The sequence below is a fragment of the Hakea prostrata genome, chromosome 5 (genome assembly GCF_041222555.1).
Source record: "Hakea prostrata isolate BN-2017 chromosome 5, UWA_Hpros_2, whole genome shotgun sequence".
Classification (NCBI taxonomy): Eukaryota; Viridiplantae; Streptophyta; class Magnoliopsida; order Proteales; family Proteaceae; genus Hakea; species Hakea prostrata.
The window spans coordinates 48,490,153-48,504,722 of NC_142604.1; the positions used below are offsets into that span (position 1 = coordinate 48,490,153).

The 14,570-nt window shown below is 36.5% G+C and overlaps 1 protein-coding gene across 3 annotated transcripts; it reads right to left on the bottom strand.

The window, feature by feature from the left end:
* Nucleotides 1-16: 16 nt before the first annotated feature.
* LOC149016284 (filament-like plant protein 7) lies at nucleotides 17-7,182 on the bottom strand. Of its 3 annotated transcripts, none has more exons than XM_089157410.1 (7): nucleotides 7,055-7,182; nucleotides 6,679-6,746; nucleotides 5,551-5,667; nucleotides 4,687-4,828; nucleotides 2,109-4,542; nucleotides 1,955-2,015; nucleotides 17-790 (listed from the first exon to the last, which is right to left on the bottom strand). In XM_089157410.1, the coding sequence occupies exons 3-7, from the start codon at nucleotides 5,647-5,649 to the stop codon at nucleotides 278-280; spliced, it is 3,249 nt and encodes a 1,082-aa protein (XP_089013536.1). In that variant the 5' UTR covers nucleotides 5,650-5,667; nucleotides 6,679-6,746; nucleotides 7,055-7,182; the 3' UTR covers nucleotides 17-277. The 3 variants fall into 3 exon arrangements, with proteins under 3 accessions (XP_089013536.1, XP_089013535.1, XP_089013537.1); XM_089157409.1 differs by lacking the exon at nucleotides 7,055-7,182 and adding an exon at nucleotides 6,831-7,027; XM_089157411.1 differs by lacking the exon at nucleotides 7,055-7,182 and adding an exon at nucleotides 6,944-6,994.
* Nucleotides 7,183-14,570: the final 7,388 nt, after the last annotated feature.

Below are 14,570 nucleotides of genomic sequence, written 5' to 3' on the forward strand. Positions count from 1 at the left end.
AGATTCACTATTAGATTTGAGTTCATCAGTATATACAGGCTGCTTGAATGCTATACTATTATTTACCATAATAAGATACTCTTTCAGCCCAAAAAAGATATACAAAAGCCGGGCAACAATACATAGAAGTGTCACAAGATCAAACCAACATCTCTTTCTGATCCTCTCTATGTGCATCGCTTTTTCAGACAACAGAGATTAACATTCATTATATCCCTTTCTATGGTGCAATATCAAACAGCAGGCACAACCAATTTATGAACATTTTCCCCAAAAATTATGCAGCAATAGGGAGAAAACCATTCTTGCTTTTCCCTCTCTTCCTTGACAGCAGCTTCTTCAGCAAACCCGCACCTCCACCACGTTTCTTGGCAGGAACAATAGCGAGAGAACCAGATGTGGTGATCTTAGTTTTGTCTTTCTCCTGATTTGAGCTGAGATGCTTTATAGTCTCTACTAGTTCGATAGGACTATTGAGGGGGTTGAAATCATTAGCTGGAAGAGCGAGAAGCTTCTGAGGTTCTTCACTGCATATTATTTCTTTTGTCTTTGGGGAGTTGAGATCCTCTCCCTCAGCATCATCCTCTGCTAGCATCTGTTCACGTAGGGAGTTACGATGCTTTATGTTTCTGCTTCTGTTGTTTGCAGTGGTGGCAGGGGTTATTGGGATAATTTTATCAAAGAAAGATTCTTCAGTTGGAGAAGCCAATGTCTTCAACTGTTTTCCCAGTTTTAAGATGGTTTCCTGGCACTCAGCCAACTTTTCTGATGCTGCTGTGATCTCCAAGTCCTGCAAAGTTGATTCAAAACTCTTCTGAATCTATCAAGGTTTTAAGTGAATAATTTGTAATTAGAGAGCTTCACAAAGAACCAGTCTGAAAATTCTGTACCCCAGAGTCACATGGTCACCTAGAACTACGCCCGTAAAATGAAGACACTTTTGGGGTGTTTCCTTAACTTTTATTCTGCCTAATCTGCCTCTGATATGTTCTCTAATGGTTGTTCTACAAAATCTGATAAACTGGAACTCCAGCTGAGCCTCCCACTAGTGGAGTGAAAATCATGTAACCAACATATCATATACCTATTTTATGGTTCAATTCTTTCATTGGTAGAAGATAATTTTTTTAATTCAGGAGTATGCCTAGCGTAAATCTCAAACCTGATTGTTTAACCGGTGGATATTCATACCAGTTAATAACCTAAATTGTACCCAGTGCATGAGGCTCATGCCGCTGCGGCTTCTGGGGAGTGGGTCATAATGTACACAGCCTTACGTCGCTTTGCAGGGAGGCTGTTTCCCAACTCAAAACGCACAACCACTTGGCCACAAGCCTTACGACTTGCTCATACCAGTTACATAAATAAAATTATTACTAAAACAACCAGAGAATAAGCTGTCAATGTGTTCCCAATCTATGAAATATTCAAAAAATTAGGGGGGGAAGCATAGTTGCATAGCTTTATATCATAAAATACAAATCCAAAGAATTCAAACTATAAGCTTTTAGGACATGATTGCATTTGATTTACTGCATTTTTCTTGTTGAAAATCATTCCTAAAATGCAACTTTATCTGCCATGTGGCAGCCTAGTTGGGACTCAACTTTGCAAATATGTCATCCATGTCACTTTCAAGTTATATTATATGTCAAGCCCAACCAGACTTTGAAATATGTCAGAATAAATAACTAGAAATGGATATACAAGAACAGCCTTTTTTTCTAACTGAAAAAGTATTAGGGAAGATGGGCAACTGGGATCGATATTGGGCTGATCAAAAAGATACACTATTCATATAATGCTCTAAATGACTAAATTAGCCCCTCCACATGGCAGATACAGAATGCAGGTAAGGTTGAAGGAAACCTTAACATGCTTCTAGTTAAAAGGATAAATGGTACTGTGACAACAGGAAAGAAGTATATTTTCTGAAAGTAAAGAGATATCTTACAGTTCGGAGTTGTTTTTCTTCTTGATATGGGTTGTATTTCACAATTTCATTCTTGGTAACACTGCAGGTCAAATATTACAGAAATGTTATATATCTCAGCAACAAATAAATAACTTTTATTTCATGAAAATTAAAGGAACAAATTGTTTTGTACCTCTCTAGTTGGAGCTGTAGTTCAAGACACGCCGCCTCTAGTTCTTCACAGCAGTTGCTTCTGTGCTCTAGTTCTGCTTCAAGTGATGAGAACTTTTGTCGAGCATCATTTAATTCAACCCTGGCAACTGTAAGCTGGGTATCAAGATCTTCACTGAGCAATAAGTGGTCTTCAATTTGATGTTCAAGAATCCCCTTTGATTCTTTGAGTTTTTCAACTTCTTTCTTCAAAATTGCTATGTTTTGTTTTGATTCCTGAAGCTCCATCATCAAGCTTTCGCTCTTATGATTTGTTGACTGGAGTGTGCTTTCCATATCTTTCTTTGCAGCTTGCATGTTTGTCAATTCATCCTCTAATATCCTATTTTCTTCCTTTAGAAGTGAAAGAATTTCCTTATTTTGTTCACTTGGAGGTGCCATTAAAGTAGAACATGACCCTTCTCTCGATACATGTACTCTGTTTCCTTCTGGAAGAGGAATGATCATGTCCCTCATACTCGAAACATCTTGAATGGGCAAACAGTGGTTTACAATCCAATCCAATGCTGAAGTTAATTCTCTAGCAAAATTTTCAAGGCCAGCTTTCCCACTCAATAGATCATTACATGTGTGGACAAATTCATGTAGAACTGCACTGAGTTCAGAACTTCTCCACTGGAAAACATGAACTGTGTATCCTGAAGCTATTGCTGGTTTTCTATGTGGTACAGAAGTCCTATTTTCTTCTGACAGGACTTCTGGTGCATTACGATGCATTAAAGATGGTTGGCTAATACCTTCAATAAGTTCAATTATTTTACAGATTGATTTGTTGAGATCTGACTGAAGCTGCTGATTGCCCATTTCCTTGGATGAGATGTTAATTTCTGATGCTCCATCAACTGAATCTGCAACTGGATATGAATTTGGAGGCTTCCATGAGATATAGCCACTAATGTGAGTGTTTTCTGATGCTTCCAAATGCATTGAGACTTCCTTGTAGTTGGAAAATTCACCAGGATTCGTATACAACAATGCGGTTCTAATCTCCTCAAGAATTTGTTCAGGATTTTTTTCTGTTTCATGACTTTGCTCAAAAATAATCTTTAAAATATCATGAATCCAACTAGGATACTTCCCAAATGACCTATCATTTGATAGTATTTCTTGATTTGTGTGAAGAGAACCTGAGTGGCTATCTGAGACAGGAACTATTTCCCTTCCAGTTCCATTTGAGGGACTGACACCTGACTCAACCTTCGAGACCACAAATGAATTGCTTTTATCTGAATAACGGGGACTTCCAAAAGGTTTCTCAACAGATACTATTGCCAATTTTTCCATCTCAACAAAGTCATCCATTAGACTTATGTCTGCTATTCCAACAGTACTGCATGATTGCTCCCTTGCTTTCCCATTTCGGAAATGCTCCAGTTCTGATACTAAAGCAGAGGCCCAAGATATAGAGCTGGCCTCATCTTCATTGCTGACACCAGATACTGACTCAAGAGAAAGTTCATATGATGAGGGAAAACTCCTTATCAACTCCATATTTGTTTGATCTTTTGTTAGTATTCCAAGCTGAGTCTCAAACGGTGACAATTTGGAAGCTTTGTGGGCACACTTTGTCCTTGAAGATTGTAGTTCACTATTTTTCTTGGATAGGGCCTCCTTGAGATATTTGTTTTCTTCCTCCACAGCTAATAATTGCTCAGTTAAAAAATTGATCCTCCTAATGGAAATTTCTGGAGAGTTAACTGCACCAAAGTCCTTCACCCCTGCCATTTGAGGATTTGACTTTTTTCTCCTCATGTCGACAGGATTTTTTCCCAGCATCTCAACTTCACTCTTCATTTTTGCAAAAGCAGCTGGACCTGGCAACCGTTTTCGAACCAACAGGCGTAATCTCTGACATTCTGCTTCTAACTTTGCAATCTTTTTCGTACTTTCCAGGTGTTGCTTTTGTAATGCATCAGCCAATTGACGGTTGAAATCTCTCTCCTCGTTCCGAATCTCAATTTCCTTCTCAAGGATGGAAACCTCATATTTCAGAGATACATTTTCCTTCCCCAATAAGCCTAGCTTGTCTGTCAGTGCTTTAAAATCAGCTTCTGCCTGGGACTTGTATTGACTTAAGCCGTCAATCATTTGTTCCTTCACCAGGAGGGCCTTGGCCAGCTGAGTGTTCTCAATGCCCAACTTGTTAAGCTTCTTGCTTCCTTCTGCTAGCTTCTCTTCCAAAAAGGTCCGTGCTTTCTCAAACTCATTTGATGCCTTCAAAACCGCATCATGTATTCTCTGTTCCTGATCTTCCCTCACAAAACGTAACTGTTGCATGCATTCCTTTAAAGCTGCATCCAAGTGACCTATCCTTTCTTCTGCAGCCATTCTTTCCTGTAAAGCTTCATCTAATTCCTGCCGGAGAAATAATGCCTCTGCTTCTGCTTTCTCCCAACCTACATGATTTTATTTAAATGAACAAGATCAGCTACATATCAGGCCATAAAGAAACTATCAACAAATACATTCACCCCATTGACACACATTAAAACAAGAAATTCATGCTAAGAATGAAGGAAAAACAGATTTAGTATAAGAACCTGCAATTGCTTCTTCAGCCACCTTTGCATGTTCAGTCACAAGATCATCTTTTGCATCACACTCAGAGAGGACCCAGGATAGCTTCTCATTCAATTTTTTTACAGATATCTCCAACTCTGCTACTTTATCAGTCACAGGTTTCTTTTTGAAAATAAAAATAAGAAACTCAGTAATATACTCAAAGTAGCATTTAACATTAAACCATACTCACCACAGTAAATATGAATTTTATATTCGAAAATATCCAGCACAATATTGCACTTCATAACCTCTTAACTTGAAGACACATTCTACACAACCAAGAAAGAAGGTTTCGGTTTGTTAGTTCCTAAGAAAACTAGATTCAAAGGTTTCTGGAATGGACTGATCACAATGAGGGGGATAGAGATTTCGTGATCATGAGAATAAAAATTGTCAGATAGTCCTCAGACCAGAGAGTCCATAACAATTTGTTAATTTTTTGCCCTTCTTTCCTTCCCTGCTTACAGAAATTTCCTGGCCTGCATGGAAAGCCTAAGGTTATCTGAATGAATTTTCAGTGACGATGTGGGTCAAGATCGAAGTCAATGAATCTGTACCCACAGATCAGAGTCACACAGAAGCACTGTAATTGACATGTTAATATCAAGCTTAGGAATGAAAGATGGAGAATGCAAAGCTAAATTTAGATAATTGCTCAGGCACATAATAAACATTCAGTAATGATCATACAAAGAGATAGAAAACCTCTAAAATGCCATGCCATGGTGATTGTTTACTGCTAACCAAAAGAGCAGGATCTTACATTAATATAAATTAAATTAATGAAAATAGGAATTTACTCATCAAAGAATGAATTTGGAAGATGAGAGAAGTTCAGTTACCTCTTCTAAATTTTCTTTCAACAAGAGATTGGCTTGATCACTTACGACAATTGTCTTTTCCGTAGGCCTTTTCCTCCAATGCCATGTCTTTTGGTCCATGATGTCACTTGAGTGTAGCTATCCAAAAAATAACAGAAATCTCTGAGATAAGATCAATCAGGGAAAGCATCATTTTAGATTCTTAGTGTCTTAACGGTTTAAATATGTTTAACTCTACAAATTCCTGCTTCAATACATTAATAGAGTCAGGATGTGCAGAGAAAATCTTTTTTTATTCGTCTGACAAGCAGTGTTGAGACTTCTGCCAACTAAACCTCAGAAGCAAATATCACTTCTCATAGAAAAGAAATTGTTTCTGCTCTCACTGAATCCAGTATCAAAGTTGTCAAGAAAACATAAGAACGTTTTAAAATTGTGAGCTCAAAAATGCTGTTTTTGGTCTGAAAGCAAGGAGAGATCAGGAGGAATCATGGTCAGAAATTTCCGGGCAAGCAATTAAGTTCTAATATCTAATCAAACGTACCACTTACTGCATTCAAAAAGGTACAACAGATCCGCACTTGACATGGAAATGAACTATGAATTCGCTTCCATTTACCCAAAGCAAGTAGTCACAGCTGATTTTATACTATCTCAGTAAGTAATACAAAAGAAAGCAGTTCTGTTGGCCCGAAAGAAAGGCAGGTATTCAGCTGGTATACATCATAGAGCACAGAAAACCTCTCTAGTGTAGAGACTGTAATCAACAAATGCATGAACTGAAAAATGGAAAAATGAAGTTTCATCTGGTCCAGAAGATGAGTCTTCATTGGTTCTTAAGACAATTTTCACATGATGAGCTGCAACCGTAGCAGAAAGGTTTGTTTTACTATCAGTGAATGCAATTGCATCCATGCCAACATAAATTTCGTGAAACAAGAAGAGACAGATGATAAAACAGAGCAGTTAAGTGATGTTCTCACGAAGCTACAAATGTAAAGAAGGAAAACGAATGCATGGAAATAAACAACCCACATCCCAAAAGAAACTGGGGAAGAGAAGTAAAGAAGGAAACAGAGCATCCTAGAAGAAATGAAATTAAACACAGACATCAGAGAAAAGAGGGCTTGAAGCCGTAGCAGCTCTTACCAGAAGCCTCTGTTATTCACTGGTCATCAGAAATGCTAGCTCTGGTAGTCCAAAGATCGGATTAAACTCTTCATAAAAAGTAAAACAAAATCAGAAACCCAGGTAGAAAAATGTGCTAAAGACAAGCAAAATAGTATCATAGGAATATTTACAAGCACAGCATGAACACCACCGACAGCCCACTTCAATAGGATTTAAGAGAGAAAATGATAAAGGTGAGATATGCAGGACAGAGAAAAAGAATGTGATAAAGCTTGGTTCTGACCAATTTCTAAGAACACTTTCTTAAGAACTGGACTATAAAGAAAGCAAATCAAGAGCTGGAATGATATTAAACTAAAAGGGTTTTTAATGGAGGAGATAGGAAGTAGCTTACATGCTCTTGAGTGATGATTCTGCAAACCCAAATGTAAAATGTAAGCTCAGAGATGGGCTGACACGAGGAAAGCGTAAGAGCGTAGGTGGGACAGAGATTTCGATAGTTGGGGTGTTGCTTTTGAGAATTTTGATTAAAGGAAGCTTTTGAAGAAGAAGATTAGCAATTGTCGTTATCATGTAGAATTTTGAATTAGAAGAAAATTAAAAAGCTTTAATGAGTCATGTCGATTTCCTTTCAATTACTATCACATTTTGAAATACTGTTCTTCTCGTTGAATTAAAGGAATCGTTAACGTAATTTCAAATCGAAACGGTTGGTTTTGATTGGAAATTAATTTCTAATTTTAAGAATGTCAATTCCAAATGAAAATCCAATTTAAACATAATAATATCTAAGTGTTTAATTTTCTTTAACAAAAAAAATAAAACAATTAACAACATTCTTTTGTGTTAGCCTTTGAAATATTAAATTCTGATGTAAACACAATAAGACCCACACGGATCATGACAATCAGACTGTCAGAGCAAATGTGAACAAATGTTGTCCACTTGATACCTGACATTTGATCCATCCCCTGGGTGCCTCGTGCCCCGCGAATCACTTCTGGGTTTATTTATTGGATTTTAAGTGTTGAGCTCTGCTTGTCTACTACACACCGTGCAGTCTAAGGTCCAGATCGAAACTTGTGGTCGAGATAAAATCTCAACTATTCGTTTTGCAGTTAAATTTTACCCAAAAAAAAAATACTAACACGAAATTAGACAAAATGAATGGTTGAAATTGCATATTAACCACAAGTTTGGATCTGGACCGCAGGCTGCACGTTGCTATACATTAATTGTGCAACACTGAAGCAATTCACTTAAATGCTTCAGTAAGTTAGAAATGGCGATGTAGCAATTTACGCTTAGCTCGACCCTGAAAATAGGAGGATATGTTAGTTGTGTTTTATACGAGAAAGGTGGAGGGATAAATGTTCGAACTTAAGACCTTAATTTTACTGTTCTACATAAGAGGCTACTTGTGAATTTTGTGAAATACTACCACTGAACCAAGAGCACATTGACAAATATTGCACTTAACTTCTTCTTTTTTTTTCCTAAGAAAAATTATGAAAAAACTTGTCAAAAATACTACCAATAACCACCAATATCAAATCTCATTTGGTATCGAAAGTAAACAAGTTAAGGCTATTTTTTGTATCAATTTTCATTCTCTATTATGTCTACTTAAAAGAAATAAGTATAATAATTCATGATTGGTCAATAATGAAAAATTATTTGGTGAATTTTTTTGAAAATAAATCATGAAATTAAAAATAAGTTTTTCTTCAAGATAAAAAAAATTGTTAGAAAATGATAGTGTGAGCAAATGAGAAAAGGGGGGAAAATTATGGTTTTTATAAAATAAATGTGTATTGACTATTTTACCCTCAGCTTAACTATGAAATTTTAAGTAAACCTGCATATAAATGAAGAGAATGAAATTCTCACTATAATCCATAATAAACAAAAAACTTATTATATATTTTAGAGGTTTTTCTATTATTTTAAATAAAAACATTAATAACTGATGTCAAATAATTTAAAATAATAAAAATTTCTCATACTTAAGAATGATAATTGATATAAAAAAAAAAAACCCTTAGTGTGGATGGCCAAGCCTTTTAGCTTCACAATAAAATTTTTACTTCAATTACTTTTTCCAAAAGCGAGATAAAACATTCAGGGTAGTATTAGAAAAATAGTTTTTGTTAGTTTCCAAATTCATTTTTCTGTCTTATGTTCTACATAAGATAATCTAAATTTTGCATTTATATTGTTTTCTTTTACTTTTCTACTTTAAATATCTCCTTCAACTTTTGATTTCATTGATATGGTATGGTGTACTTTTCTCTTCTTTCATTTTATGTCACCATCCCCACTTCTTTCAAGTTAATAAAAATATAAAACAGGACAGAGAATTGTGGAATGATAGGATATAATTATGTTGATTGATGTTACTCTTCTTTTTGTTTCTTTTGTTCGTTTCTTGGGAGAAAATAAGAAAAGTAATGAAGATTGGGAACTTTTTTTCTTTAAGAATTCCATGAAGGGGCCAGCATTGGAGAAGGGCCCTTTTAATGGAAGATGAAAGCAAGAAAGATTCCAGTGATTTATTGAACCTTAAAAAAAAATTTGTACAAAAAGAGTCTCTTTTCTTAAATGCAAATGGTAGTTGATGTTTGATCTTGTTTCTACTTCCTAGTTTCAGGTTTCAACTACAAAAATACACATTGAAAGGCAATACAGAGATTAGGTAGAAAATCAAGAAAGCAGGGTATCTTCTTGCTTTCGCCGTTCTACAAAATAATTAGGTAGAAGAGCAAGGTACGATAGATTGCGAATCTGTGATAGGTTGAGAAACAATTTAGCGGATTTCAATTAGGAATCTAATGGAAGAAGATACAATATATAGGGTAATAGAAAAATATAACATAGTGACAATTTGAGTAGAGAGGGGGAGATACTATTGATTTCATATTTTGTGTTTATAGTTACAATCTTTTTACAAATTATTTTTGTTCAACCAACCAACGAAAAAGAACACTACCAAATCAAAACAATACACCTTCATAGATTGGAGGATGTGATAAACCCTTCATCTTTATTAGTGATTTCAATGAAGTGATTTCAGCTGAAGGAAAGATTGGAGGATTTTCTAAACCATCACTTGCTCTCCCAAGTTTTAAAACCTTCGTGCTGACTTCTCTCTTACTGAACTTGTTGCACATGGATCGTGTTACAATTGGTCTAATAGACAAAGACCACCCCACGTCGTTAAGGAGAAAATTGACTTTGTTTTTGCCACACCCTGTTGGGCAGCCTTATTCCCCTCATCTAAAGTCACCAAAGTCCCTGCGAGTTGTTTTGATCATAATCCCCTAATTCTATCCGCTAGTGCTCCTTCACGCACTGGATGAAAACTTTTTCACAACACATTTCCTGGCACCTTCACCCAACCTTCAATGTAGACATCACGCTTGCTTGGAAAGAACCCACAGGCCACGATCTGGGATGTAGACTGGCCAACCTCTCTAGATACCTATCTTTTTGGAATAGATCAAACCTTTGGCACTGTCTCTAACATTGTTGATCAGTTAAAAATTGAAATTGACCTCTTTGTAGCTAGACCTAACCCTGATTACGATTCAATTAAAGAGAAGAAAAACCTTCTTTCTTAGGCCCTACAGGCTGAGGAATCCTTTTGGTTCCAAAAGTCTCAGAAGAAAATAGGGATACTCGGTTTTATCATTTGACTAGCAAGATTTATAAGCACAAAAAAAAAAAAAAGAATTGATTTCATTGAACACAATGGTTAGAGGCTCACAAAACCTCAAGATATGCCTCAACTTCATGCAAGACCTTTTCTTGTCCTCTAACCCCTTGGATTCATCTTTCATTGATAACCTCTTTCCTCCCCTTGTAGACCTATCTTGTCTTGATAACCTCACTGCTATCCCCTCTCTAGAAGAAATTAAAAAAATGTGGTTTTCACCCTTAGACCTTACAAAGCACCTGGGGTTGATGGCTTCAATGCCTTCTTTTTCCAACAAAATTGGGAATTTGTTCACCTAGACCTCTTGAATTTTGTCTTATCTTTCCTTTCTTCTACTACTCTAACTTGGGATACAAACCACAACTTACTTGCCTTCATTAACAAAAAAGAAAATGCAACCCCTGCCTCTGATTACAAACCAATTAGTATGTGCAATGTGTCTTACAAAATCCTTGCAAAAAATTATGCTCTAAGACTCGAACCAACATTCCCTTAATTTTCTCCCCCCCCCCCCCCATCAAGGAGCCTTTGTCCCAAATCGACGAATCACTGAAAATATCTTCCTGGCTCATGAAATTTTTCACTTTATGAGCAAGACTAGGGTAAGCTTGGCTATGTCGCTTTCAAATTGGATATGTCCAAAGCCTATGATAAGGTGAAATGGAGTATCATAGGCAACATCTTCTTTTCTTAGTCTTTAATCAACAATGGTGAAAGTTAATCAATGAACTCATGAGCATTGTGTCCTTTTCTATCAAACTAAATGGATGCTCATACAATTGTTTCAGTGCTACTAGGGGATTAAGACAAGGTTGCCTTCTCAGTCTATACCTTTTCCTGCTCATCATGGAAATCATATCTAAACTTCTCAATGAGTATAGATCCTTGAACACGTTCAAGGGAATTAAAATTGCTAGGAAAGCAATGGAGATTTCCCATCTGTTTTTTCGGCGATGACACTTTTCTTTTCTAGCGAGATGAAAAAGATGATATATTAACCATTAAAGACTTTGAACTCTTCTCGGACTTGACGGGGGCAACAGATCAATTATGAGAAGAATGGAGCCTTCTTTAGTGGCAATGTGGATCACCAATTGAAATCACATATCCTATCAACTCTAGGTATAACTAAGATGAAGAAAGATGTGGTGTATCTTGGGACCACAATTTTTCAAGGCAAGGCAAGAATAAAAAGCCTCAGCTTCCTTTTAAATAAAATCAAGAATCGTTTTGCTAGTTGGAAGGCTTCAAACCTATCATATGCTCATCGAGAAGCTCTCATTAAATTTGTTTTCAACCCATATCCCTCTTTCAAATGTAGTGTTTCTGATTCCCTCTCACTTTGTGTAAACAAATTGATTCCCTTTGCCAAAATTTTTGGTTTGGTAACTTGGTAAAAAAGAAGTTTCCCCTTATCTCCTGGGATAAGTGTTGTAGACCAAAACACCAAGGTGGTCTAAATTTTTGAAAAACGGAGCATATAAATACAGCTCTCTTACTCAAACAAGTTGGACGTTAATCAACCATCCGAACTCTCTGTGGGTAAAACTTTGAAGGCCAAGTACTTCTCCCATGGCAGTGTCTTTAATCCCAAAGTGAGAAAAGCGTATACAATAGTATCCCAAGTCTGGAAAGTATGGTCAGAAGGCAAGGGGGCAATGGTAAGAATACTTCATTCTGGTTTGATCACTGGTTGCCCAACACAAAAAATATTGTCAATGAATACCCCAGCACTGAGATATGGGTCCAAAATACCACGGTGGCAGAAATGGTACTCAACATTAAAACCAACAGAGAGTATCTTTCCAACTTTAACCTCTCAAAATTTGTATGTGATCACTTGGTAATTAACAATTCTAATGATATGTGGGTATTTCTTCTTTTAGTTTAGCAACTGGCAAGTTCTCTGCCAAGGGAGTAGGACATGCGCAGATAAAAAACAAATACCTCACAACTTACAACACTTTCACTCCATAATGAAAAATTTTTTGGAAATTACCACTCCATCCAATATTTAAACATTTCTTTTGGCGTCTCATGAATGCAGGGTTACCAGTTAGATCTATTTTATCTCAATGGATGGAGATGCACAATATTTGTGAATTGTGCAAAGATAAGGCAAAGACTCTTTAGCATGTGTTCATATCATGCAAGTGGACAAAGAGAATTTGGGCAGCGAGATCGGTAGGACTCAGAAAAGAACTCTTTTCCCAAGAGTCAATCTTGCATCTGTGCAACTCTTTTCTCTTTAACATTGGACTTGATGGACAAATAACCCAATGGTTTTTTTTTTTTTTTTTTTCCTATATTTGTCATAACATGCTATTTTATTTGGAGGGAAAAAAACTTGATGATGTTCACCAAACATAAACCCAACCTCCATATGGTGTTACTTATATAAATAAATGGCTTGTTCAACATAACACCTAAAAAAATTCATGCCCATGCTTCACCTAATGCATTACCAAAAATTAATACTTAACCACAAACCACTCACCTATTTTATTATGTGTAGGGGCTTATAACGAACTCCTAAATAGTACAGGTTGGAGTGCAGGACTGATAGAAGATGGAAAGGTTGAGTTTATTCTAACAAGTAACGAATCATGGAAAGACAACAAAAGCAATGCTAATGGCAGTCATCGAAGGAGTACAACAATGCACAAGAAAGAACAAACACCTCCGGGAAGTTTGGTGCATAGGCCGGAAGCTACAACCCCCCATTCCTAATATGAATCTTACTGTTTAACCAGTTGAACAAGATTTTCTCCTTCTAAAACTACGAACATGTCAAACCTCTCCCAAGCTTTGGCACGACCTAGTCCTATTATAATTACTAATATGGAACCTACAGTCATTCTCATGCCTGGACCGAGTGTTATAATTGAAGAAATCCCTTTTCTAGAAGGAGGAAACCACCCCCCCTGGTTGTTGGGCAGCCTATTAAGAGGAAGCTCTCTTTTCCTTACCAGCTTTCTATAAAATTTAAAAAAATGAAATTGAGTGATGAGGATCTAGCCAGAATTTCGGGGGAAGGGGGGGGGCGCTCTCCCACACTTCTCTTAAGGGATTAGGACCAAAGACTATGCCCCAAAAAATAGGTATTCTCTCACATAAAAAACTAAAATTTGGAGCTCAAGCTAAGGGCATTTTAATTTCTTCTGATGCAAAGGTGAAACAAGTTGCCCTCAATCAACCCCCATAAGGGTCACAAATTTTCTATGTTGCAATTATCAGGGGAGTGGCTTAACAAAACAATACCTACGGAAGTTATGCAGGAAGATTAAGCTCAGCATGGTGCTATTACTTGGAAACAGAACAATTGGATGTTGAAATTAGCACTTAATCAAGTTATTCAGGCTTTTTGAATTACTTCTTTTTTGATGCATTTAGTAGATCCGACGGTGTTACAATCTTCTAGAATGGTAATGTCTCTATTAATATATTTTCATCTTCTTTTCATTTTATTGATATGTTTATTCATGCAGCTATTCCTGATGTTGAGTTTCGGTTGACATTATTTTATGGTCATCCTCAAGTAGAACATAGATATGTTATATGGAATGAATTGTCATGGTTAGGTTCAACTATAAACACTCCTTGGATGGTGGTAGGGGATTTCAATGAAGTATTGTGCAATTCTAAAATGATTGGAGGCAAACCAAAACCACAAGTACAAATGGACGGATTTAGAGAAGCCATAGAAAACTGTAGATTTTATGAAATCAAACTCTCAGGAAAGAAACTTTCATGGTCAAATAAAAGACTAGGTGTTGACCTGGTTAAGGAATGTTTGGATAGAGTTTTTGTTAACATGAAGTTTTTCCATCTTTTTGGAAACATATATGGACACAGGTATGCTATGATAGGGTTTAATCATACACCTGTCAAGGTCACTCTCAAACCCACTGGGAAGAAACATATCCTATTTTATTATGAAATTAAATGGGAGGACCATCCTAATCTACAAGGGAAAATTCAACAAGGTTGGCACTCTGTTAAGACAAGCTCCCCTGCCTTTAGGGCCCAAGACAAAATAAAAAATTGTACTAAATCCTTGAAACGTTGGAGTAAAACCAGTTTTCAAGATGGTTCCCAAGAAATTAACAAATTAACATTCCTTGAAATTTGCCGAAGGAAAATTTCCTCTGAGGCTTCGGCACAAGAAGAAGCTACCATTAGAGCACAACTTGAA

What these genes read in the sequence shown, in the direction of transcription:
- LOC149016284 (XM_089157410.1), bottom strand. Translation starts at nt 5,649, where the DNA reads ATGGACCAAAAGACATGGCATTGGAGGAAAAGGCCTACGGAAAAGACA. An exon ending in GGCTGAAGAAGCAATTGCAG is followed by an intron (nt 4,543 to 4,686) that starts GTTCTTATACTA and finishes AAAATCATGTAG; the next exon opens with GTTGGGAGAAAGCAGAAGCA. An exon ending in CTACAGCTCCAACTAGAGAG is followed by an intron (nt 2,016 to 2,108) that starts GTACAAAACAAT and finishes TTTGACCTGCAG; the next exon opens with TGTTACCAAGAATGAAATTG.